Source organism: Etheostoma spectabile, chromosome 19 (assembly GCF_008692095.1).
Source record: "Etheostoma spectabile isolate EspeVRDwgs_2016 chromosome 19, UIUC_Espe_1.0, whole genome shotgun sequence".
In the NCBI taxonomy this organism is placed as follows: Eukaryota; Metazoa; Chordata; class Actinopteri; order Perciformes; family Percidae; genus Etheostoma; species Etheostoma spectabile.
This window is the reverse complement of record NC_045751.1, coordinates 13,971,102-13,993,893: the sequence shown is the minus strand read 5'-3', so window position 1 is coordinate 13,993,893 and position 22,792 is coordinate 13,971,102. Positions and strand designations below refer to the sequence as shown.

General features: G+C 39.4%; 2 protein-coding genes and 1 long non-coding RNA gene across 4 annotated transcripts in view; 1 reads left to right on the top strand and 2 right to left on the bottom strand.

Moving 5' to 3' along the window:
• Window positions 1-5,277, bottom strand: part of stim2b (stromal interaction molecule 2b) — a 45,427-nt gene extending 40,150 nt beyond the window's left edge. Inside the window, exon 1 of one of the 2 annotated variants that reach the window (XM_032499241.1) lies at window positions 4,137-5,277. In XM_032499241.1, the coding sequence (XP_032355132.1) occupies window positions 4,137-4,269 (133 nt within the window). In that variant the 5' untranslated portion in view covers window positions 4,270-5,277. The remainder of the gene's footprint in view (window positions 1-4,136) is intronic. The other variant, XM_032499240.1, reaches the window with a different exon arrangement.
• Window positions 1-6,816, top strand: part of LOC116669414 (uncharacterized) — a 17,101-nt gene extending 10,285 nt beyond the window's left edge. The window contains exons 2-3 of the long non-coding RNA XR_004326777.1: window positions 2,115-2,119; window positions 6,692-6,816. This is a non-coding gene — a long non-coding RNA (uncharacterized LOC116669414). The remainder of the gene's footprint in view (window positions 1-2,114; window positions 2,120-6,691) is intronic.
• A 1,504-nt stretch (window positions 6,817-8,320) lies between these two features.
• Window positions 8,321-22,792, bottom strand: part of tbc1d19 (TBC1 domain family, member 19) — a 16,629-nt gene continuing 2,157 nt past the window's right edge. Inside the window, exons 4-21 of the mRNA XM_032499242.1 lie at window positions 21,940-22,015; window positions 21,567-21,641; window positions 21,167-21,230; window positions 20,095-20,141; window positions 19,848-19,958; window positions 19,643-19,715; window positions 18,952-18,990; window positions 17,097-17,209; window positions 15,228-15,302; window positions 14,888-14,950; window positions 12,663-12,747; window positions 12,425-12,466; window positions 12,169-12,201; window positions 11,959-12,068; window positions 11,737-11,828; window positions 10,514-10,629; window positions 10,239-10,309; window positions 8,321-9,291 (exon numbers count right to left, since the gene is read on the bottom strand). Coding sequence (XP_032355133.1) covers window positions 9,217-9,291; window positions 10,239-10,309; window positions 10,514-10,629; window positions 11,737-11,828; window positions 11,959-12,068; window positions 12,169-12,201; window positions 12,425-12,466; window positions 12,663-12,747; window positions 14,888-14,950; window positions 15,228-15,302; window positions 17,097-17,209; window positions 18,952-18,990; window positions 19,643-19,715; window positions 19,848-19,958; window positions 20,095-20,141; window positions 21,167-21,230; window positions 21,567-21,641; window positions 21,940-22,015 — 1,360 coding nt within the window. The 3' untranslated portion in view covers window positions 8,321-9,216. The remainder of the gene's footprint in view (window positions 9,292-10,238; window positions 10,310-10,513; window positions 10,630-11,736; window positions 11,829-11,958; window positions 12,069-12,168; window positions 12,202-12,424; window positions 12,467-12,662; window positions 12,748-14,887; window positions 14,951-15,227; window positions 15,303-17,096; window positions 17,210-18,951; window positions 18,991-19,642; window positions 19,716-19,847; window positions 19,959-20,094; window positions 20,142-21,166; window positions 21,231-21,566; window positions 21,642-21,939; window positions 22,016-22,792) is intronic.

Below are 22,792 nucleotides of genomic sequence, written 5' to 3'. Positions count from 1 at the left end.
GGGGCTGTAAAAAGAAAGGAAAGAGAGGACAGTGAGTTTGCAGTGACCATGCCGTTTTTTAGGTCGGTAAAATCTGCCCCGTTGACTCTCGTTCATATTTTTTCAAAAGATATGTCCAGAAGTAAAAGAGCGCGACTTCGGCCACTTGTTCGTAACTGTATACTTCTGAATGTATCAACCGGAACACTCTGAAGCGTATAGACCTCAACAGTCCTGCCCACAGCGGGTTCCGGAACTAAAAATGCAATGCAATTCCTCCATTGACAGTATAAGCCATAAAATCGTGACAGTCGATGGTGGACTTAAAACCAGCTACAACATGACTAAGCGATTGTATATGCTTGTATAGATGTCAAAAGTTCATGCGGCACCGACCTTGTTTTTTTTTTAAAGATTATTTTTGGGGCATTTTAGGCCTTTAATTGACAGGACAGTTGAAGATACGAAAGGGGAGAGAGAGGGGGAGTGACATGCAGCAAAGGGCCTCAGGCTGGATTCGAACACGGGCCGGCTGCGTCGAGCAGTAAACCCTCTATACATGGGCACCCGCTCTACCAACTGAGCTATCTGGGTGCCCCACCAACCTTGTTTTGAGATAATTGTCTTTCTTTTGCGATGTCTTGGATAAGTACTTCATTACCCACAACCCTGAACAATCCCACAGTGGGGCCTCTGATTGGTGGAACTCAGCTTGCTAGGAGGGGAGCTGTCGGTACACAACCTGTGAGCATGCGCAAGATGATAATCCTCCTCTCTCCGGTTTGACAAGGATGTACGGCACTGCACAAATCCCAATCTGTTCCCCGCTTCAAAAAATGGGCATCGTCGGTGTTTTGTCATTTTAGAACGGGAAGGTGTTATTAGTATTGGTTCTTGTGACATCCCTAGTGTGTAAATGTCCTAGGTAAGTGTGATTAAAAGACATTTAAGTAGCAACACAAACACAATTAAAGATCCACTTAAGCAGCTGTTAATCTATTAAGGAAAGTGCATTTACAGGAGCCACATGAACACAGAGACACACACAGACTTGTGTTTTCCCCGCCTGACGCCCAGACCAGTAAGAAACCAGCTGACCTTTCCACGGAGCCGGCTGGGAAATGGGTAACGCTGCGGTCATGTTTACTGACACTGAATTAAGTCACCACGATCCCTGCATTCACTGCACTTCATTGTTCACATGGAGACATTGTCCCGTGGCTCATTTTTACACTAGCTCATTGTTGTGTAAAAGGGCAAGGTGCTCTTTCCTTATTCATGAATATATTATATATCCCTGGTTTATTTTCAAGAGCTGCTTAAAACTTGTAAACAGACAGTCATGAATGCTCAACAGCTGGGCCTAGGTTTATTACTTGCTCCGCCAGCCTTAACAGACCGGCAGGTGGTAGATGGTAGATGTGTTGATGAACATAAATATAAAGATGAGTCTATATACTGCAGACCTCGACTGACATGGCCATGTGGGCATCTTCTGAACGTTTGCAGTACAACTCAGAGATCATTTAGTATTTGTGCACAGCCTAAAGTGCAAAAGAGTCAATAAATGTGTGGTTTAAATGTTGCTTCATGGGATTTTACTTGAATTAGTTGCTAATATTTGCATCAGTGACTACTTGTTTGACTCACGCTTGATAATCAGCCTGAAGGTGAGCGAGCGGAGGAAAGTGCTGCAGGTAGACGTTTCACTAACCCGCTTTCAGCCAACTTGAGTTGCATTCAGCAGCGGGTGGAGTTTGTTCAGCTGTCATGGAGATGGTTTTTGACTTGAGCGTTACATTTTTTAATCACATAATAACAGGTGGCCATATAGGGAGGGGCGATTATAACCGTTGTTTAAGTGTGGTCAACTGTATAATCTCAACTGAATTTCATCCTTTGATGTGGGTCATGACATGCAGCTAAAAGCTCCAGAAAGTTTTTACAATAAGTAGACCTTGGTTGGAAGGAATAGTTTTTTGGCAACATAAGTATTTTTTTTTTTCCAAAATTAGATGAGATGATTGATACCCCTCTTATCTCATATTCCTAACATCACATGTAATGCTCCCTTGTTAAAGTGCTCATATTATGCTCATTTTCAGCTTCATAATTGTAATAAGAGGTTATATCAGAATAGGTTTACATGGTTTTGTTTTCAAAAAACACCATATTTTGTTGTACTGCACATTGCTGCAGCTCCTCTTTTCACCCTGTGTGTTGAGCTCTCTGTTCTAGCTACAGAGTGTGGTAGGGCTGTGAGTGAAAATGTGACGTGTGACGCAATATTGTGTTATGTATCTGGAATTGTCCATTAGCTGTGTAAAGTTATGTGTGATATCTGTAAAAGATGAACCGACTCACAGTAGTAAAACAGATTTTTATTCTGATCCAAAGACTTTTTCTGTGAGATAAGGAACACTAAAAGATTATACTCTGGACACTATCCATTATATCCAAAGGTTACTTAGTAATTGTGTTAAATAATCGTGATTTTAATATTGACCAAAATAATGGTGATTAATATTTTTATAAGCAGTCCTAGAATGAGGCATCTCACCTCTATTCCATCTTTGTTGGGTGTTGAATATATGCAGTAGCTAGGTACGGACTACTAGCCAGTCAGAAGCGGAGTATGAGGGTGTGCCACGCTAGCAGCTTGACGAGCATTAGAACGTGTGTTACAAGGTGACACTCGTTAGGCTTTTTCACTTTGTAAACCTATAACATGCACAAAAAAATCATATATAACACAATAAAAAGGAAGAGCATAATATGAGCACTTTAAAACATAATTATATCTTGTTTGTTTAATGCGTACAAAAATACAAAACTCCTCAATTGTCCAAGTAGTTATAGTTTGTGTTTGGAGTTACAGTAACAGAGAGCAGAGCTCTAACAAACTGTCCAGTTCATATTTATATAAATGTTCCCACCACTTACATGTCCACCAGTGACCACAGATACCTTGAGTATTGTTTGGTGTTGAAATACACTGTCTATGTTAGTGAGTCATCTCTGAGTGGATAAAATCAGGTGGTTTTCATCTTAAAAGCAGATTCTCAAAGAATATTAAAGTAAGTTATCCACATTTTCAATAACATAAAATAACAACTAAGAGACGTTAGGCTACTAACATCAGCACGACGTTATGTCAAGATCTCTGATATCAGATTCAACTAGGGGGGTAAAAGTAGCCTTGCACTAAATATATGCCAGCAGAAATTTAAAGTTTTCAATATACAAGTAAAACTAGGGCTATGCAAGAACAAAGATGCAAATGGATCCACTGGTCACATACTGTACGCCCACATACATTCATTCACAATTGTATGCCCACATATATTCATTCAAAATGATATGCCAATAGCAATCATGTGCATATGTACATTCACACATGGACAGTCTGGTTTATCCGTTATGTTCTTTTTTTTTTATCCTGAATCATTTAGTTGCTTTAATCCAAATGTAGCATATCAGCTGCAAAACTTTCCTCTATGTAATTACATGTATCTGTATCGCTCCTGTTAAATAATCAAACATAAAATAAAAGAAATTTCACTTTGTGCACGTCTTCTTTCATATGTTAATGCAGCTATCGTGTACAGAAGTCTGTTTCACGAATCAATATTGCCTAGTTAGGCCTATAACAAGATGCAAATGTATGGAAATCCTTCTCTCTTAGGTCATGTCAATAGCACAATTCCAGAGGGTCACCTGTGGTTTTCAGCAAAATACCTACTAATGTAAACAGAGAGCATTTAGGTGGCCTTCCTTTGTTAGAAGGGAATTCTCATCTTGTAGCATGTGTGTATTTATTATTGTTCATATATGTAAGATATACCATATATACCATATATGTGGGTTTGCCATCTACAGCTTCCTGAGTGACACGTGAAGGGCACAATTATAATAAATACCCTCAGTGGGGATGCATCCTACATTCCTGTCATGTCATGCGTTCCTCAGCAATGTACAGTACAGACGGGGAGAAGAGGGGGGGGTGGGGAAGGTGACTGTCGACAATAAATGCATCACTTTTCATTAGTCCCCTGCGCAGGAGATTCCTCGGCTTTCCCAGAGAAAACCACTGGGGGGGGGGGGGAGAAGGGGGATAGTTGGGTTATACTATACATGGAGAACTGGACTGCGCTTACCTGTGATGGCTACATTTGCAGCATCAGACGAGTGGCTGGGTAGATCATTCGAGTAAGTGCCCTCCAAGCCCAGTACCGCATAGATGACGAGTCCACGTAGCAAAACATTCAATACCTTGAGGATGTAACTCATGGTGGGGAAATGAGGTGAAAAGCGAGTTATTCGTATCCGTGGGACTGGGACTGGGGCAATCCAGAAAAAAAATGTCAGACTGGAAAACACAGTAATGGCCAGTCCCAAAAAAAAAAAATGTCTTTTTAAACAGCAGCCTACAAGTGAGGTGTCACGAGAAAAAGAGACACCTGGAAAATGCACCAGTCCCGCAGTAGAGTAATTTGCAAACCCACCCGCTAACAGCTAAAACGGGAGCAGTAATTGCGGTGAGAAAGCCCTAAAAAGAAAGACCTACAAAATAATAGTTCATCCTGGGTCAACGACAACTTCGTAATAAGACCCCCTTAAAAAAAAAAAAAGGACTAGCCTCTAATAGGTTTACTGTCTGTTTCTGAGGGGTGACAGCGAGCTACGACAAGCCAGTCCCCCATGTCTAATTTATATCAATTTAAAAAATATGTGTTAGGCTATCTAACAAAAAAGACCGTGTAGTGAATAGACAGCAAAGGAGCAAAGCACATGCAGCCTATCTGAAGGAATTCCCTGTCAACACACACAAAAAAACCAGACCAAATGGTAGTAGTTTTTCTACCGTGGATATCTGTCGAGCCAGAAAGAATATCAAGTGCTGTATTAAATCCTTACGTAGGCCTGTGACTTGGAAGAAAATAGTCTCTGTACTTCCACGTACAGTATACAAACACCGGGTACAGCTTCAGCATATTGAACTCGCAGCGTCTCATAGGTCCGCCTCTTCACACGAAAGTAGCAAATCCCATCGCATCAAAAAATACATTCGCTTCTTCTCCCTCCGTTTCCCCTAATCCTTTTCCGACCTATATCAACCGCACACGACATCCGCCTACTTTCTAAATGAAGTTTTTAAGTCAGCTTTTCACGGCTCGTGTGTGATACCGTATCCTCCTGTCATATCAGCTGCTCGCCGACCGACGCAGACTGGGGAGAGAAAGCCGAGCGGGGCGGAAGTCAGTATGCAAAATGCGTTGGCATCAGAAGAGAGAGAGAGAGAGAGAGAGAGAGAGAGAGAGAGAGAGAGAGAGGGAGGGAGAGAGGGGGGGTAATTTGGCGACGACTACTGCCTCGAGAAAGACATAAGCGGAGTGATTTGTTTTTGATTTCAGTGAAATTCAGCTGAGCATCACTTCCTACCCCGGGCTTCGTGCGGTGGTAATGGGTGACACGATTCACTGCTGCCGGGTGTTTTAGCCGAGCTAAGAGGAAGTGTTGAACCGCCTCCATATCATGGATAGGAATTCTCCTCACTCAGAAACATAGCGTTTTGTTCCGTATTTTTCTTGTCAAGGTGACGCGGAGGACGGATGATACCCGCTTTATTGTTCATCACTTCCCCACTCCGGGGGCTCCAGGGCATGCAAGTTTTCCTCCTAGCTAAGCGCTCTCATTGGCTCGACTGTCCCAACATGGCAGAACCTGATTGGCTGGTTCCGACAGCACTTTTTTTTGTCACTTTTGAAGAATCGCTCAGCCCGGGAAATAAATCTCTGTTAAAGGATGATAACGTTGTTTTTTTTTAGTATCAATTGTCTTGATTAAGCCATGCTATTAACTTTGAAGCCATCTGCTTCCACACATTTTTGGAAATTCTGGGGGCCTTAACGGAGTCCCCAAATCCATCCCAAACTACCAATACCACTACTACCTTTAATCATACCAAATATTGATAATAATAGCAAATATATGCCCCCATCCAACCAGAGACTACTAATAACAACACTAGTTATTATTAACCACTATTTACAAACAAATATTAGCTATCAATAAGTTATTACCAAATCCGTCCTTCTTTTACTTTTTGAGGTTTGGTATCTGAAACTGCAGCTTACTTTTAAGATAGGTTTGACAATGTTTAATTTGGCTATAGTCTGAATTTAAAAATGAGCAGTATAAATGTAGTTTAATCTTTAGCCTTAAAAGAGTCTAATTGGTTCCCAGCACATGGCATGCGTTACAGAAATATTGACTCAGATGTAGAAAGATGTAAAATCTTATGTTTTGGGCACCCACTAGAAACAGCAGCTTTGTTCCACTAAAAGCTGGACCAAGGAAAAATGAGGCTACATCACTTAAGTAGTTAAGAGTAGTGTGCTGTGCTCATTTGGCTTCTGCTTCATGTTGTTGCATACCGAACTACTAGAGATCGACTCCAACGCATGCTTCTGAGAAAGCACTACCATAAATGAACCTTGTTTTCGGTTTGCTGAAATGAAATTCTTAGGATTTATTTCTTAATCTTTTCTTGATACCCTCAATTTTCTTTTTTTTGGATACATCTTCATTGGTAAGTAATTGTAATCTGTCTAAACACAACTGGGACAGGGGCATTGCATAGGGCTATTCCACTGTAATACTCAATTTTAGTTGAAAAATCTAACCTCATAGTTGTTTTAAACACTTTTAGTACAAGCATTATGCAACATGACCCCACACAAATTGCAACAGAAATTCTTTCAACTGATCAAGTCTCATAAAAATCTTTTCTGTAACATACAAAAGTCCAAAGAAATCCAAGTGGTGGAAAGTATTAAAGAGTACTGAAATTGGTGATGCCAATTTCCCATTACAGCCCAGGTTAAGGGGAGACACTACAGGTGAATAGGGGAAATATTTTAACTAACAGATATCAGCATGAAAATTCCCCTGTTTAAAACTTACATTAAGACAATACTTTTTTGTATTACAATTTTCCAGAACTTTTATATTTAATTATGCAAATGAGGCATTGTCTAATTAAATATCTGATAATCTGCCTAAATAATGTTTCAGTATTTTTCCACTTGCAACCTATTTTCCTATGCATTGGTGTCTAACTGACTACCGTGAACCAAAATCTATGCCATTTTTTAAATCTGTGGTCCAGTATTGAGTTAGAACGCTGTAACCAGCAGCCATTAACCAGGCTGCAATGTAAACAATGTTGGCAGACAAGTGTCTGACAACATTATGGAAAGGATCTCTACAGAGATAGACTTTTTTACACTGCAGTCTTCATTCAATACTGGACCACAAATTTCAAAAGATGTCAAAGACTTTGCTTAACATTAGTCACTTAGACACTAGTCTCGCTTTGCCAGACCCTCCTTCAGAGTGCGGAGGAGGTTCTGACTAGTCCACATAGCATTCCGGGATGGGGGGGATTTCTTAGGACTTTTTATATGTTATAGAGGAGACTTTAAGGATTAATATACAGTACATTTATCGGATTTTCTGTTGCAATTTGTGTGAGATTCACCCCTTTTTTCTTACAAAACGCTTGGACTATTAGTAAGCTAAACATTTCATTTCAACGAGGAATCTTTCAGCAATGGCCAACCTCACAGTTTACCTGCAAAACAACACATCAGCCACTAGGAGGGACCTATGACTGAACTATGCAGCAGGTAATAGTTGTCTCAGGAGGAACAGACTTTTGGGGGGCAAAGGAGGTTCATGATAAAAGAGTCAGCTGTAAGTATCCTAGTAAACAGGTGGCAGATGTAGCAGGGAGAGACGAAAGAGAAGAACAGCATAATTCGATACGAGCCCGCAGAGGGGGCTGCAGGGAGGAAGGCAGCCAACAACCAGGGAGGAATTGAGCACATGCACACACATGTAGGAGGAGGGTGAGTGGAGGGTGGCATGGGGGTTCAGAACGTCAAGGCTGCTACCTGTCACTCACCTTTTCTGCTTTCTCTAGAAATGCTTAAGGTGAGCTTTGAAAATATAGTACGTCCTGTCCAAATATTTACAATGTCACACAAACTGAGAGAAATATCCAATTAAGGAAAGATGGGGCAGCAAAGTACTGAAGCAAGACCGACTGAAAAGCTGCCAAACATTCCAAGGACTAAGCCTTTTAAAGCTTTATTCAATAACCCAAGGAAGGGATTTAACAAAATTTTATTTCAATTTTTTAAAATTGTGTTATTTGAGGACACAATGAACATTAAATGTGTTGGATGAAAGACACTGGCATTGACTGACAAAGAATACTGTTAATAATATAGAAAATATGATTTGATTGCATTAAAATTAAAGGTGAAATACACACAAAACAACAAAATAGGTGAATACATTTAGGAATTAAATAAATCATTTTAAATAAATGTTCATAATGAACAACAAAATACTGGCACTGGAGGTGCTTAATGTCCCTTAAGCAGTAATATGCAATTTCTTCATAAATACAATCCATTATGGGTATATAACGCAGCTTCCAAGTTACATGTGAATCCAGCTTGACTATTTCTGTCAACACAGTGGGGCACGCTTCCAATCTGCTTATGTATCAGCAACAGCATCATCTAATAGTGTTATAACAAGCAGGAGCTACAGAGCAGAGTAAATTGCAGGAGCTAATTAACACTTCATTCTCCAAGCTTGGAGATACTGTTGTTCTCTTTTGCACGCTGCTATCACGATACAATTACTGCTTCATGCAACTGGTCTTCTGATGAGCTTCTCAACTGATCCAAGCACTGCTGTGCATATCATCTTTCCTGCAGAGCTTAGGGAGCCATAGCTTAGGGAGGTTAGCTTAACCCAACTGGTTTGTAGGCTATACTTACATACTAAATATGATTAATCATGCACAAGTTGAAGGAGTTGATGGGATAACATTTCACTGGTATTGTACCTCATACAATTTCATGTGATAAATTGATTGAAAAAACATTTAATAACATAATAGCAGGTACTCCCTATGTATGGTGCATTCATGCTAAAAAGAGGTTTGGCTTTTTTCTTGAACTAGTGCAAGATAAAGTCTGTAATGCGTGGAGGTTCATCATTTCCTGATATCCCACACTCTAACCTGGCGTGTCTAGATGGATGATTTATAGTGTTGTTGTGGTAATGGCATTGCAAAGTGGCATTTTTGGAGTGTCTCTTTATGCTCCAAGCGGTATGTATGTACCAGGACTCATATTCCTGTAGTTTCCATGCTCCTCAGATGGCGGTGGCAAACAGAAAAATCTGGATGAGCGGCATGACTTTCAAAGTTGAAAGGTCGGCGAGAACAGCCTGCAGTGAGTATGTCAAACAAAACACAAATAAGAATTGTCATCTAAATTCACACCCCTCCTGACCAAAGCAATCATACCTTTGCCCACTAAGCCCGTGAGAAGGCCTATAAAGCACACGCTCACCCAGAGACATATTTCAAGATTGGTGGGAGATTAAAATTTTAGAGAACAGTATCATGTTTGGAGAGAGGGTTTAATATTTCAACACTGGGCCTCAGGTTCTAAATATAAGATTTGGAGCAGTATGTTGTATGTATGATATCTTCTATCCGCGGGGGCAGGTGGTAAATGAGCAAGCAAATAGTGCCGGCCAGCATCTTAGAGAAGCAGATCAGCCTTCCGCCCCATGCGTCATTTTGTAGTTTAACCCTTTCACCCTCAGGGGAAGGGGAGGATGGGGGAGCGAATGAGGCGACTCATCGTATGGTTTACTCTTGGTTTCGTAATATGATAGTGGGACCGCAGAATTGGAGTGGGCGTGGTATACAGACCAGGCATGCACAAGAATAACATTACTGGTTACTATTATATTGCAAAACAAGTGGCAGTGCAGAAGCTTAACGAGGATGCACTCATTTAGTTATTAACATATTAGATATTAACATTAAAGTTAACACAATTCTGGGTAAAAAGATGTCATCAGTTAAGGCTTGTCCAATCTTTCTAAAATAACAAGTTTGTTCCTTTTCAGTGGAAAGTGGTGTAGTGATTGGAGTAGAGCAGCGAGGGAGTGTTGGCATGATGGCACACAGGGAGGGTTAAGAGGGTAAGGGGTTCTTAAGTGTCCAGCTAGCCATTTTTTTCAGACGTGCATGCAGAAGACTGGGTTACTGGTACTGGCTGGTCATCAACAGCTATTTACAGCCTTGCAGGAGTATGTGGGGGACAAGGAGAGGACTAGAGTTTCAAACGCACACACACAAATCTACTGTGAGATGAACATACCTCAGCTGAGGCAAGTGACGTCACTTCCATCAGGTTCTCAGCACGGAAAGCAAACACAGCGGCTGCTAGGACTGAAGGAGGTGTGCATTTGTGTGTTTTTGGGGGGGGGGGTATTCCGAGAGCAACAGACATGTAGAAGTAGAGGATGGCATGTGGGGAAATAAGGAAATAAGATAAGTGAAGCCAGGGATTTGGAAGATTATAATAATGTCCATACAAATATCAAGGCTCTTACTGCACAGATTGTAGCCAACTATGAGTGCAACCACTCTTACCTGCAACTACCTCCAGTGAATCGTAACCCAGGATTCGGTCCCAGAGAAGAAGCAGCTGGTCAGTAGACAGATAGCCAGAAAAGGCACGTACCATCCACTTAAAGGCTATGCGTAACCTGGGGGCAAAACCATTGCATCTTATGGATCCATGAGTAGGTGGTTTATTATTATTAGGAAATTGTGATTCCAGTAATCACAATAACCACTAGATGGCAGCAGCTTATCACAGAAATGTGTGTGCAAGGTGTATGTGCCTCCTATTCTATGCAACAGCAAAACACAGAAATACAAGCTAGTTTTAAGAACCTGGATAGAAATAGACAAATAGTTATCACAAAGGGGAAAGAAAGTAAGAAAGAATTTTTTTTTATGGCCAACTTGAGTTGCCGTTTAAAGGACGGAAGATGAATATATGATTTCAATGAAGCCAATGGTGGAAATGCTGAACATTTTTCATGAAGGGCTAGTCTCTTAGATTTATCACTGCAGACAGGAACACGTGCAGGAAGAACAAGTCCTTCATGGGAGTAAGTTGCCATGGCGATAAAGATTGGTCACATAAAGGTCAAGTACCATTGTTACATGTATTCAGTTGTAGAATGTAACTAAGTACATTTACTCAAGCAATGTACTGTACTTTACTTGAGTCTTTCCTTTTCATGGCACTTTCTACTTCTACTCCACTACATTTCAGAGGGGGGAATGTTGTACTTTTGACTCCACTACATTTATCTGACAGCTTTAGTAACTAGTTAATTTACAAATTAAAATGTTTGCACACAAAATATGTGTAGTTATAAAATGTTATATTTTATATTAAATTAAACTACGCAACAATGTACAGGCCTACAGTTACAGCTGAAATGATTAGTTAATTAAACAATGATTGACAGAACTATTTGTTTCCGGAATCGTTTTTAGCTTCTCAAAGTGAGGATTTTCTGCATCAAGTACTTTTACTTTCAATACATTTTTCTGATGATACTTTGATACTTTTACTTGAGTAACATTTTCAAAGCAGGACTTTTACTTGTAACTGCATATTTTTACAGTGTGATATCAGTAGTTTACTGAAGACGTCTTCCACCACTGCATGTATCATTGAAAAGATAGGTAATGTATTGTAAGTGGACGAATGACTCTTTTTAAGTTTGCCATTCAACTGTTGAGCAACACAGGGCCACATAGACAGGGGGATGAAGCGGTGTGTACAGGATACTTACGGCTGCGCCCCAATCTGTCGAAGGTGGTAGAAGAGCTGAGGCAGGTGGGACTGGAGCAGCAGCTCAAACTGCAGGCACAAAGACACAATCCCCTGCAGAAACAGATGTGCACAAGTTTAGCATACTCATTAAGATAGATGTACAGGCATTAATACACAAACTGAATATTTGGATCTTGACAATTTGCAGTAGTAACAAAAAAAACATATTCACTCAGTTTACCGAAGGAGAGGAGGAGATGGAGTGTAATCTGAAGAAGTAGCGGATGTACATTTCCCTGAATACACTGTACAGCTTGGATGGCTCGTTGTACAAGAAACACAAAGGTGCCACTGTGGGGCAAATGCACACGCACACAGTTATAACCTGCTCCTGCAGTGTTGCTCCAGCAAGTTAAGTGTGGAAACTAACTGCAAAATAAAATATACTCACCATACATTGAAAACCCATGAAAAGGGATTACACCTGTGCAAATTAGATTTTTCAGTCAGAGCAGTTAATACACAAACATTTACAGTATTAGCAATGCAGATAAGCAGCCTATAGTTTAGTCTTTATACAAAACTTTCACTGATGACCAAAATATTATATGTGAATAAGTAAGAAAATATCTAAAAATAATGTATTTTTGTTGTTTCCTATATAAAATAATATGATGTGACTGTAAAGTTACATGAGGCAGGCTCACCGTTGGGAGGATAAACGACAGCACACTCATCTCCTCCTTTACCTAATAGACAGACACTCAGATCAATCACTAAACTGGCCTTACAGTACAGTGTAAGTTTCCTAATCACTACTGTCATGCACATGCACAGGTATCTGTGTGCAGACACGGTCCATTAGGTCATCGGAGTTAAGTAGCCCTCCTGTGAGTTAATGTGCTGATGTGATGTGTGTCCTTGGTGAAGGCCACATCGTCTCACCCTGGATGAAGGATTTGGGAGGAGTGGCACTGTTGTATTTGAAGTGCTCCAAGACGGCGGTGTCTCGGGAGAAACACAGCAACACCTGCAAACACACAGTTGGTATTACATGCTCACACCCACACACACACACACGCATGGATTACTTGCACAATATGTAATGTTATCCTTGCCTGACGACAGGGGATAAAGGAGATATGTAGTTAATGCACTTGTTTTTTGCTCTGGCCTTGAGCAGCCTTGCCCTTCCTTTTGGGTAAAAAAAAAATCTATTAAAGCCGCACACTTGGAGCCAGCGGTAGACATTAACAGAGCCTTGGGTTACAGCTTGTTTCACAAAATGACCCTATAAGTGGGAGCCCTTACCATTACAGACCAATTTATGTGTTTTTTTGAGAATTTATGTCATTTCCAGAGTTTATTAATAGGAGACTACTAAAAACTAAAATTGCCAGCTTGCGGTTGTACGTCTCTGCCAACCAGTCAAGTTTACATCCATGTCCATCCACACTCATACAATAGTGTATTTTTTTGGCGAAACATGGATGCTTCACACACATCTGCAACCCGGAAGCACGGAGGATCTTTACAATCACCACGGTTTCAAGGTGGGCACCCAAGATCACGGTCACCAATTCAGTATCTGAGCAAATGTCTCCCGTTCTGTTCATGAGTTATGACGTTGAATAATGGCAAGAAAAGAGTTTTTTGCAGAACATTATGATGTCACAGTGAAGTTAACATTTGACCTTTTGAATATAACAGTAATCACTTCATAATTTTATCCTATTAAACATATGTGTAAAATCTTGTCATAATTAGTTTGTAGATGTTTGATTTATGACCAAAACGTGTTTTGTGAGGTCACAGGGACCTTGACCTTTGACCTCCAAAATTGAATCAGTTCATCCTTGATTCCAAATGGACGCCTGTGCCAAATGTTAAGAAATTTCCTCCAAGGGGTCCTGAAGATATATAGAATTTACAAGAATAGGACAGATCGTACGGATGGACCAACAACCTGAAGACAAAATGTCCACGGACACGGCTGTTGCCGGGGCAAAGGCATGACAACGGCAAATGAGGGCAATAGCACGTGAATCTAGACTGCCTCTTGTCTGAGCTAGTTGCTGGGGACAAAAACAGGGTGGTCTACCGTCAAACTTTGACTGTGATAGATTGTATACTGGGAGGCAGCACAAAGTTGAATAAATGTTCATCTTTAAAAATCATTAGTTGAATGAATATCTCAGAATATGTTTATCTACTTCATGCAATTTGAAAGACTAGATCTATATCTTGCAATGAAAGGTATTTACTTTAATACACTATATATGAACGCTCATAAACATCCACTATCTGACGTCTCTTTAAACATTGGCATGGGAGATTTCACTTCTTTAAGCTTCTTCTACTTTCCTCGAGCATAACTTGCGTGAATCTATGCTTACCCCACAATGAGTGGATTCTTTCAGTGCCTAGAGAGTTTCCCGTCAGTTAATATTGACAGTGATAACGGAGCTTTGTTCTTGCTACACCTGTGTACTCATCGGTTAGCCACACCAAGGAGCATGACATATTAACAGCTGCTGAATAAACTGGTTGCCGAGTATATATGCTTCAGCACCCAAGGCAAACAGAGCAATGACTACCAGAGAAGCTAAAGATCACAGGTCGTGCCCTCATCTGAGATGAATAGGTAACTTTAGGTAAATAGGACTGCTGTCATGCAGTGACAGTTCTAACATGACAGTGACAAATAAATCATGGACAATGAATAAGGTCTTATTAAGTGGAATGAAGATGTTTAGTTTTGAATAGCCAGTGGTTCCATTTAATAATTTGTAGGAGCCCATGTTATTGTGTTGAAATGCTGACTTCTTAAATAGAGGTGATAAAGACCTATTGTCTTTATATACTGTGAATAGTTAAGGTTTAAGAGTCAAGGTTACATGCTTTGTGTATTTAGGTTCTGTAAACAAACAATTATGTGATAAAGTTAGAACAGTTTTAGTAATTAAAAATGAGAGATTTTTGTATTTGTGCTCTCCTCACTGGTGGGACGAGGGCTCAGTTAGGATAAAGGTGATTGTTGCCTATTTTATTCTGGATATTTGATGTTAAAGAGAACACTTAAAAATTTAAACAGAAGTATATATGGCAAGAGTACTATTATGGTAAGTAATTAGAAATGAAGAGCTGAACTGTGAGAGAGCAGACCCTACCTGATAGAGGAAATCTTCAAACACAAAGTAGTAGTCGTCATTACTGGCGGTGAGCTTCACATCCTTGTGGGCAGGGGATTTGGAATTAAATTAGCTCTCAAAAGTCAAAGATATTTTTTATTTTATTTGATTTATTTCATTGTATCGAGAATGCCTTACACACAAAAAGACATCAAAACAATCGAGACTAAAAAAAAAAACAATAACTTCCAGGAGTTATTTCCACTGTGGTCCTCAACACATAACATCAGGACAAGACAAGACATTTACAGTGTCTTTAATTTACTAAAACATCTTGGCTATGCAGCTTCATAAACAGTGACAGAGTAGAGGAGTGTACCTTATAGATGAGGTTGTCCACCAGCAGGTCATGCTGTATAACTCCAGCCGTTAGCTGTTCATAATGCATCACATCCTGGAACGGCAGAGATCCAACATGATTTATGCGTGCAATACCTTGCATGAATATTATATCCAGAGCCCTGTATGTGTGGTCTTGTTGATAAATTGAATTTTTGACAAAATGTTTGTTTACAAAGTTGGTGTTAATCCTATAATGCGATTGTCTGGACAAAGTGAATGTCAGTCTGATAAATATGGTTTGTAAAAGATCACCCTCTTAACAAATACTGTTAAATCAAGTATGTATTCTGACAGCAATGACATAAGGATTAAACCAAGCTAAATGGATGAGTATCTTGTTTCCGAACACATGGTTAAACTCAAACGTGTCTCCGGTTAAAGACAGATCAGCGCTGCGGATGTGAAAAGAACAGAAACAGAGAGTGGTCACTTTGAGAGCTGAGGTAGAAAACTTAAAAATCATTATGGGAATATGGACAGCATCAGTGGAAGATTGAAAATAAGTTATGCTAAAATACTTGAAAGTGGCTATATAATGTATATTGGAAATAAGGGTCGTGGCAGTTCCCTACTGTAATTCGTAAAGAATATAATCTACCTATAATGAGGCAAGATGGCAGAGAATAGTGACACCACCCAGACTAAGTATTCTCTGAAAAAAACAGATGAACTCACTCAAAGTTATTTAACGTGTATTTAACCTAAATAGCAATAATTGTTCACAGTATTTCTTCAAAGAATATTTTTGTTGGATGAACAGACAAAGAACTTCACATTAGTTCTTTTGGTGTTTGTAAAGCAATTAACAAGATGCAGGTTACACTAATCCAAAAAACAGAAGCAATGCACATACTTTCCTTAGCCAACTCTGACTTTTTAATCCGTTTGCCCTTGAGCAGTCCAGAGCCATGTTAACACTCTCCAGACCTCAGTAAGTCTCCCTCAGAAATCCATCTTCCCATGACAAGCATTGTTTTATCAACTTGGCCTCAACGGGGGATTCTGGATTCCAGCGTTTACACAGAACTTTGCCACACAGGCAGGCAGCTGCTCTGTTTGAGCTAACTGTGCTAAATTGCCAGCATTTGATTATTTTAGCATTTGTACACACAGGACAAGCCACAGCTAAGATAAAGCTAAGATAAACAGGACAGGGGGTTAATACACACACTATTTTGCAGGTCAGTTGGTGTCTATGTTGGTTTTTAGTGTAAATCCCAGAATACAAAAGTAACAGTTCAATTAGAATTCTCCAATCAAACAAGTACACAAGAAGCCCAAAAAAGATCTGACGATTAACTGTGAAAACTTCACCTTGTAGTGAACATGCTGTTTGGGAATCACTGCAGCTGTGTGTGCACAAACTCTGACAGCTGACAGCCGCCACAGACCACCACAAAACAAGTTTGACAGTAGAGCCCGACCGATAAAGGATTTTTAAGGTTGATACCAATACAAATATTTGGTTTTTTAAAAATCCGATATGCCGATATATCGGCTGATGTACAGTATGTAGATTTTTTTTTTTTAATCCTGAAATGCGTTAAAAAACATAACCAGATTTCCCTAACATTAGTTATTTGCAGTTATTTATGAGTTCTCACTAAAATAATATAATTTGTTTTATTGTCACAACAGAACAGAGGAACATCAAAATATATTAAAGTTCTGATAAATAAAATGTATAAAAATACAAACTTAAGATATGAAACTTAAAGTCCTTTGAACAAAAACACATTAACAAAAAACAAAAAAAATCAACATACCTCGCTAACCCACTAATCTCACTTCAGGGTACACCCCTTAGGATGCCACTCTGTTGTGTGTTTGTGTGTGTATATAGTACCTGTGGCTGGTTAGTAGAGTTAAGGATGAGGGCCCACAGGTCTGCCCGGAGCCCGGTGGAACAGCCCTGCCTACTGTACTGCTGCGCTGCTGCACTGTCCTGCTCCAACACCACTGGAACAAAAAAGAAAAAAGTGTAGACACAAAAGAGAATAAGGGTGCATGAGGCAGAAATACATGAACAGATGTTTTCTCCAAGCGAGTGCTAAAAGAAAAATTCACACAAATAATAAATATAAATAAATAAATAATAAAATGAAGATAAATGAAATCAAATTTTTATTATTTATAGAGTAAAAACAAAAAAATAAATAGTTAATTAAATGTAATTCACATGAATTGAGTTGAAATACATGCATTACATCAAACAAATATTAAATGAAGTTAAAACTGTTTAAATTCATAAACATCAAATAAATGATATTAAATCTATTTTAATTCAATTTAATTCAATACATTTGACTTGCCAGCCAAGAATGCATCAGACCAACAAGAATTATTAGAAAGTCTCGTGAGTTGCTGGCAGAATTACATAATATGTACAAACAGCGGCTGGGAAAATGAACACCTGCATGTCTTGAAGGACAACGCTAACACTGTTAAGAGGTTTGTTTTCAGGGATGACCTCCATTAGGACAGAAATAAAACATCTTTCAGCAGGGATCCAAAAAAACACAAGATACATTGTGAAAACTACTACAAATATGTCATAACACTGATTAATCATATTCCTCTGTAAATTTAGGAACATAAAAAGTCAAAACAGACATTCCAATAATGGTAATTATTAAATAACTTTCCAAAAAACACTTAGGCGTGTGCTGGAAAACAACTTCTCTCACATCTCCATTCCACCCTAAATCTCTGTTGTGACAGTAGCCAAAAACACAAAGCCCTTGAATTAAGGTGCCAGCCAGTTATAAGATAAACGGACATACTTCACGGCTCTTAAATTTCCTTTTTGAGTGCACTTAACATTTAGCCGGGGCTACAAGTCAGAGCTCGAGAGCCAACACACAGCCAACCTATGGTGAATTAGTGGGCCAGGGCTTTGTGGCTGTGTATATAAAATACAGCATGTGTTTTTAAGGCTCCTATCAATTGATATCTGATTGGTGTCTATGATAAAGTTGGTGTTTACACTGGATTCATAGCAGGGCCATTTGTGTTCTTTTGTGCCGATTACTTCACCTGAGACAGCAAAGAGGATTCATTAATGGCAGGAGCTGACATACGTGGAGGTTAGTGAGTGAATCACACTGATATTTCTAAGTATACTGGATGTATTCTTTCATGTACTCTATATGCAACTAATTTATCCTCACAACATCTTTATAGCAGTGGCTATAAAAAGTATTTACCTCTCTCTTTCAGGTTTTATTCTTTTTCAAAGGATAGTTTGTCAACATTTGTTGACATTGATCAACAGAAAAAAACTCTGTAATGTAAAAAATAAAACCAGATCTGTAACATTTATATTTGTAACTACAAATATAAAACACCAAACTACAAACCAGAAGGCAGACTACAGGCTGCAACTGTAGCCTCAGGTTCCTTAACTTAATATTGAGTTAAAGGGGGGTGACTAAATCAGCACTAATGATGACTAATAAATAGTGATAACGTATTAATAGTCCTGAAAGCCTCTGGTTGGTGCTTTTGGTTCCGAGTTGCGTTGGGTGGTTGGACCACGGTATACCTGCTTGCAGATCTAGTATTTGTACTTAATTAATATCAGTTTATATATACAATGTCCCACATTAATGCACTGTGCACATATTGTGATTAAATAATTTAAATAACCATTTACAGAAATACATTTAGAAACAATTGAAATCCAAGAACCAAACACTGACCTTTTTTCCCCATTTGAACATAATCGTTTTCAAACAAGTCTGCACAGAAAGACAGAACAAAACAGGTGCATTAACAAACACCTGGCAGTGGCTCAGTTTTTCAAACTAATGCTACCGCTTTGATTTACAAACGGTGGATACAATTCTATTTAAAGCCTAAACACCAGGCTGTGACAATGTCAATATCTGGACTTAACAGAGATAATGTTTGAGAAAACCCAGACAGCCATGTGGCACAGGAGAGGCCAGAGTGGTATACACACCATTAAACCCCGGAGTTCATTAGGTAAACACTTGTTTTGTTATTCCTGATTAATTACTGCAGAACAAATATGTTTAGGCTTGATATTAACAAGCTGCTGAATGAACATCTTTTTATTACCAATCATATATTATATGCAACATAATCAATAGGACAAAAAGTCCTCTAAAGGTTGAATACTATGAATAGTTATTTAAGCTGCCCAATGCCCAAACCAGTAACTGGAAATTGTTCAGCTACACATTGTACTGCATTCTACATGTCATGCTGACAAGATGCAGAAAACCATGGAACTAGCTGGCTTCTTCTTCTTCTAATCTACCTCTCAGAAAAAAAAAAAAAGTATTAGTTTATTTCCCAAAATGGCAACTACTACTACTACTACTACTATGGCACATGAAGAAGTGTATTTGCACTTTTTGTGAATACCTGGATGGATGTGTGCATGGTCATCAATCCCCAACTGCCCAGAGGTCAGGTTCAGCTCTGAGTACGCTTGTCTCTAAAAGTTTAACACAAAAAACAAACAGATCACATACGTTGCTTTCAAATGCATTTTTCATTTTCTGGGACAGCAGATAGATGCACATGGATGAGCAATCATAATGAATCAGACATCCACATATGTCGGTACCAGCTGTGGGATGTCCCTGACATTGAGGGGAACCTGGATGAGACCCCAGTGGCTCCTGACACTGACGTCCTCGCTGCTATCATGATTCGGGTTCTGCAAGCTGATTAACACCTGGGTAGAAAACAATGATATACATACACAACGTACCATAAAGGAATTCATTTTTTTTCTTAAAATTCAAGATCTTCTTTAACTTAAATAAACTACACTGAATACTAATCCTCTGAGCTGCAAGAAATCTGCTTACCTCCAGAAAGTCTTTAGGGGCATATACAGGCCTAAAGCGAGTTAAATCTGCAGAGACACAAAGGCATTAATGCATCTCTACAATACATTAGTTGACAGTACAACTTACTGTACAGAGGACACTTTATAAGTGGTGCTTCCAGCTGATACGTGGACACAATGTTTACGTATATGCTTTTCCAGAACAAGTTTAGGAGATGTAAATCCTAGACTACACAAATTAATCCAACCATGAAATCCATTTAATAAACTTGAATATACTTCAGAACACATTTGTGACAATCAACTTCAATTTGGACGCTTCTATAAAAGTGAAAACAACAATACAGGACAGCTGAGGCCCATTTCAGCCAGCTTTAAGTGGGACTTCCATGTCTTTGTAGAGTAGTAAGTAATTTAAAGTGCTGTGTCATCCCTAGAACGAGGGCACATTAAGGTTTGGACAGAAGGGGGGCTGCTGCTCGTTATCGTAGCTCCGTCCAAGAGTCTGGACAGCTTCTATATTCCCAATCCAAAGTGTTTATAGCCGGGAGACGGCACATCCTAAATGTTATTAAATGGCAGTGAGCTGTGATAGCATTGTTAGGACACAAGGTTACAATGTTCTTTGTAAAAGTACTGGCTTGAAGGGCAAATGGTTGGTTCCTCGAGAGGTTTTCATTGTTGTCTTCTGAGACTAAATGCTAATAATGTTTTTTATCTGCAAAAATAAAATATCAATATACTGCAAGCATTCCTCCTACAAATGTACATTTAACATACACTTAAGCCAAAAGACTGTGATTTCAACCTTTGAAGCCTGATATAGGCAAGAAGAAGACAGAACACCAGAATCAAAACCTGGAAACCATAATATATACTTTTCAGATGGTGCAGAGTCAAGCCCAGTCCCTAAGAGAACCCTGGATAAATACCAGCTAAAGTGCAAACATGGAAGTGGTTAATCTGGTTTGAAGATGTGTTAAGATGATACACCAGTGTCTGGCTGATGCACCAGCGCACAGACACATCAACACTAATCTTTCATAAAAGGCAGATTGCTCAGGGGCCAAACCCCTGGGTAATGTCTAGACCTGGTTCATCTGTGCCCATCTCGTTCCATTTGTTGGTGAGCTCCTTCTGCTCCACTGGGGGCCTCTGTGGAGTGGGCGGAAAGAGGAGATTTCAACAAACAAATGTCATACAGCCAAAACAGAAAGAATCTTGGAAATGTCAAATCTGAAATGTGGTCATAAATACAATTGTGTGGGCACAGAACCAAGTAATAAAACTGATTTCAAACAGCCCTGCCTGCTAATTAGCAGTCTACGGCTACAGAAGCATTGCTAACTTTTTCTGACTAGCTCTTGTCCAAAAATGATACAGGCTTAAAGATGCTTCTAGCATTATGCAAAATTGAAGGCCTTTGCATAGATATTGAATTAAGTAATGTAATTATCATATGTTAGCTGTGATTGACAATATTTTAGATACCATGCGAGCCAGAGGCACTCCAAGCTCTGTACTCATGCTGTTTAGGCTTTTAAGGACACGCTTCTCCCAGCTGGCCTGTGTAAGAAAGCACACCCACACACACACCCAGACACAGACACACACAGACACAACAGGACCACACACAAGAAACACAGACAAGGACACCACAACACACACCACACAACACACACACACACACACACACACACACACACACACACACACACACACACGGCTTCAGATACCATGTTACAAATACCTACGTGATAAAAAAGCAGGCGCTAAATCTCTGAATTCGGCAGGCAAAAAAAAAAACGTCAGAGAGGTAGAAGAACAAGTGAAGAGTGACGGAGATAAGAGCAGACAGACTGACCTGAGCCTTGCGCATGTAGGCCAGCGGCTCTTTGAGATGCTCTGGAGGAGCCGCGGGATGGCTCGGGGGCAGCTGGCTAGAATAAGCAAACAAGAGAAGGGGCGAGGAGCGTTACAGTACAATAGAAGAAGAATTGATTAAGTGTATACAGAAAAATACCACTACGTTTTAAGGGATTGAAGCAATTATGAACACAAACAATTATATTTTTTATTAAGTGCTCGACAGAAGTAAACTGTCAAACAAAAAGCAAATCAAATTTTGAGATTTTCTTGAAAACAGGCAGTCACCATTAGTGTCCTGCGCATTCAGATGAGTCAGAGCGCATCTCCACCAGATGCTGCATGTCTCATGGCTTTCCCAACTAAGCATGCTCAGGGCATATTGAAGGACTCAAGCCCTAAGTGCGTTAAACAACGTTCAACCTAATGTAAACACATATAAGAGCACATAGGGCTGAGTAATGGCCAAAAGAAGGAGGTATTAGTCAAAGTTCTGTCATCCTTTAAAACCAAAGCAATAAAGGAGAATTCCGGTCAATTTCAATACGTAGCTCTGTTGGTTGTAAATTTGGAGGTCTGTCAGTAGAGAGAAAAATGAATTGAAATGTAATTACAAGTGCCTACCCATGTTCAATTATTCCTTCCAAGTGAACACAGCAAATTTGACTGCAGTAGATGTGACAGAAGGGTGTCTTTCAACTAGTGTGGACTTCACCGGAAAACAGGAAATAATATTGAATATTGAAATTGACTGGAATTCTCCTTTAAAGTGCTAATATTATGATTATTTTCAGGTTCGTAATTGTATTTAGAAGTTATATCAGAATAGGTTTACATGGTTTAATTTTCAA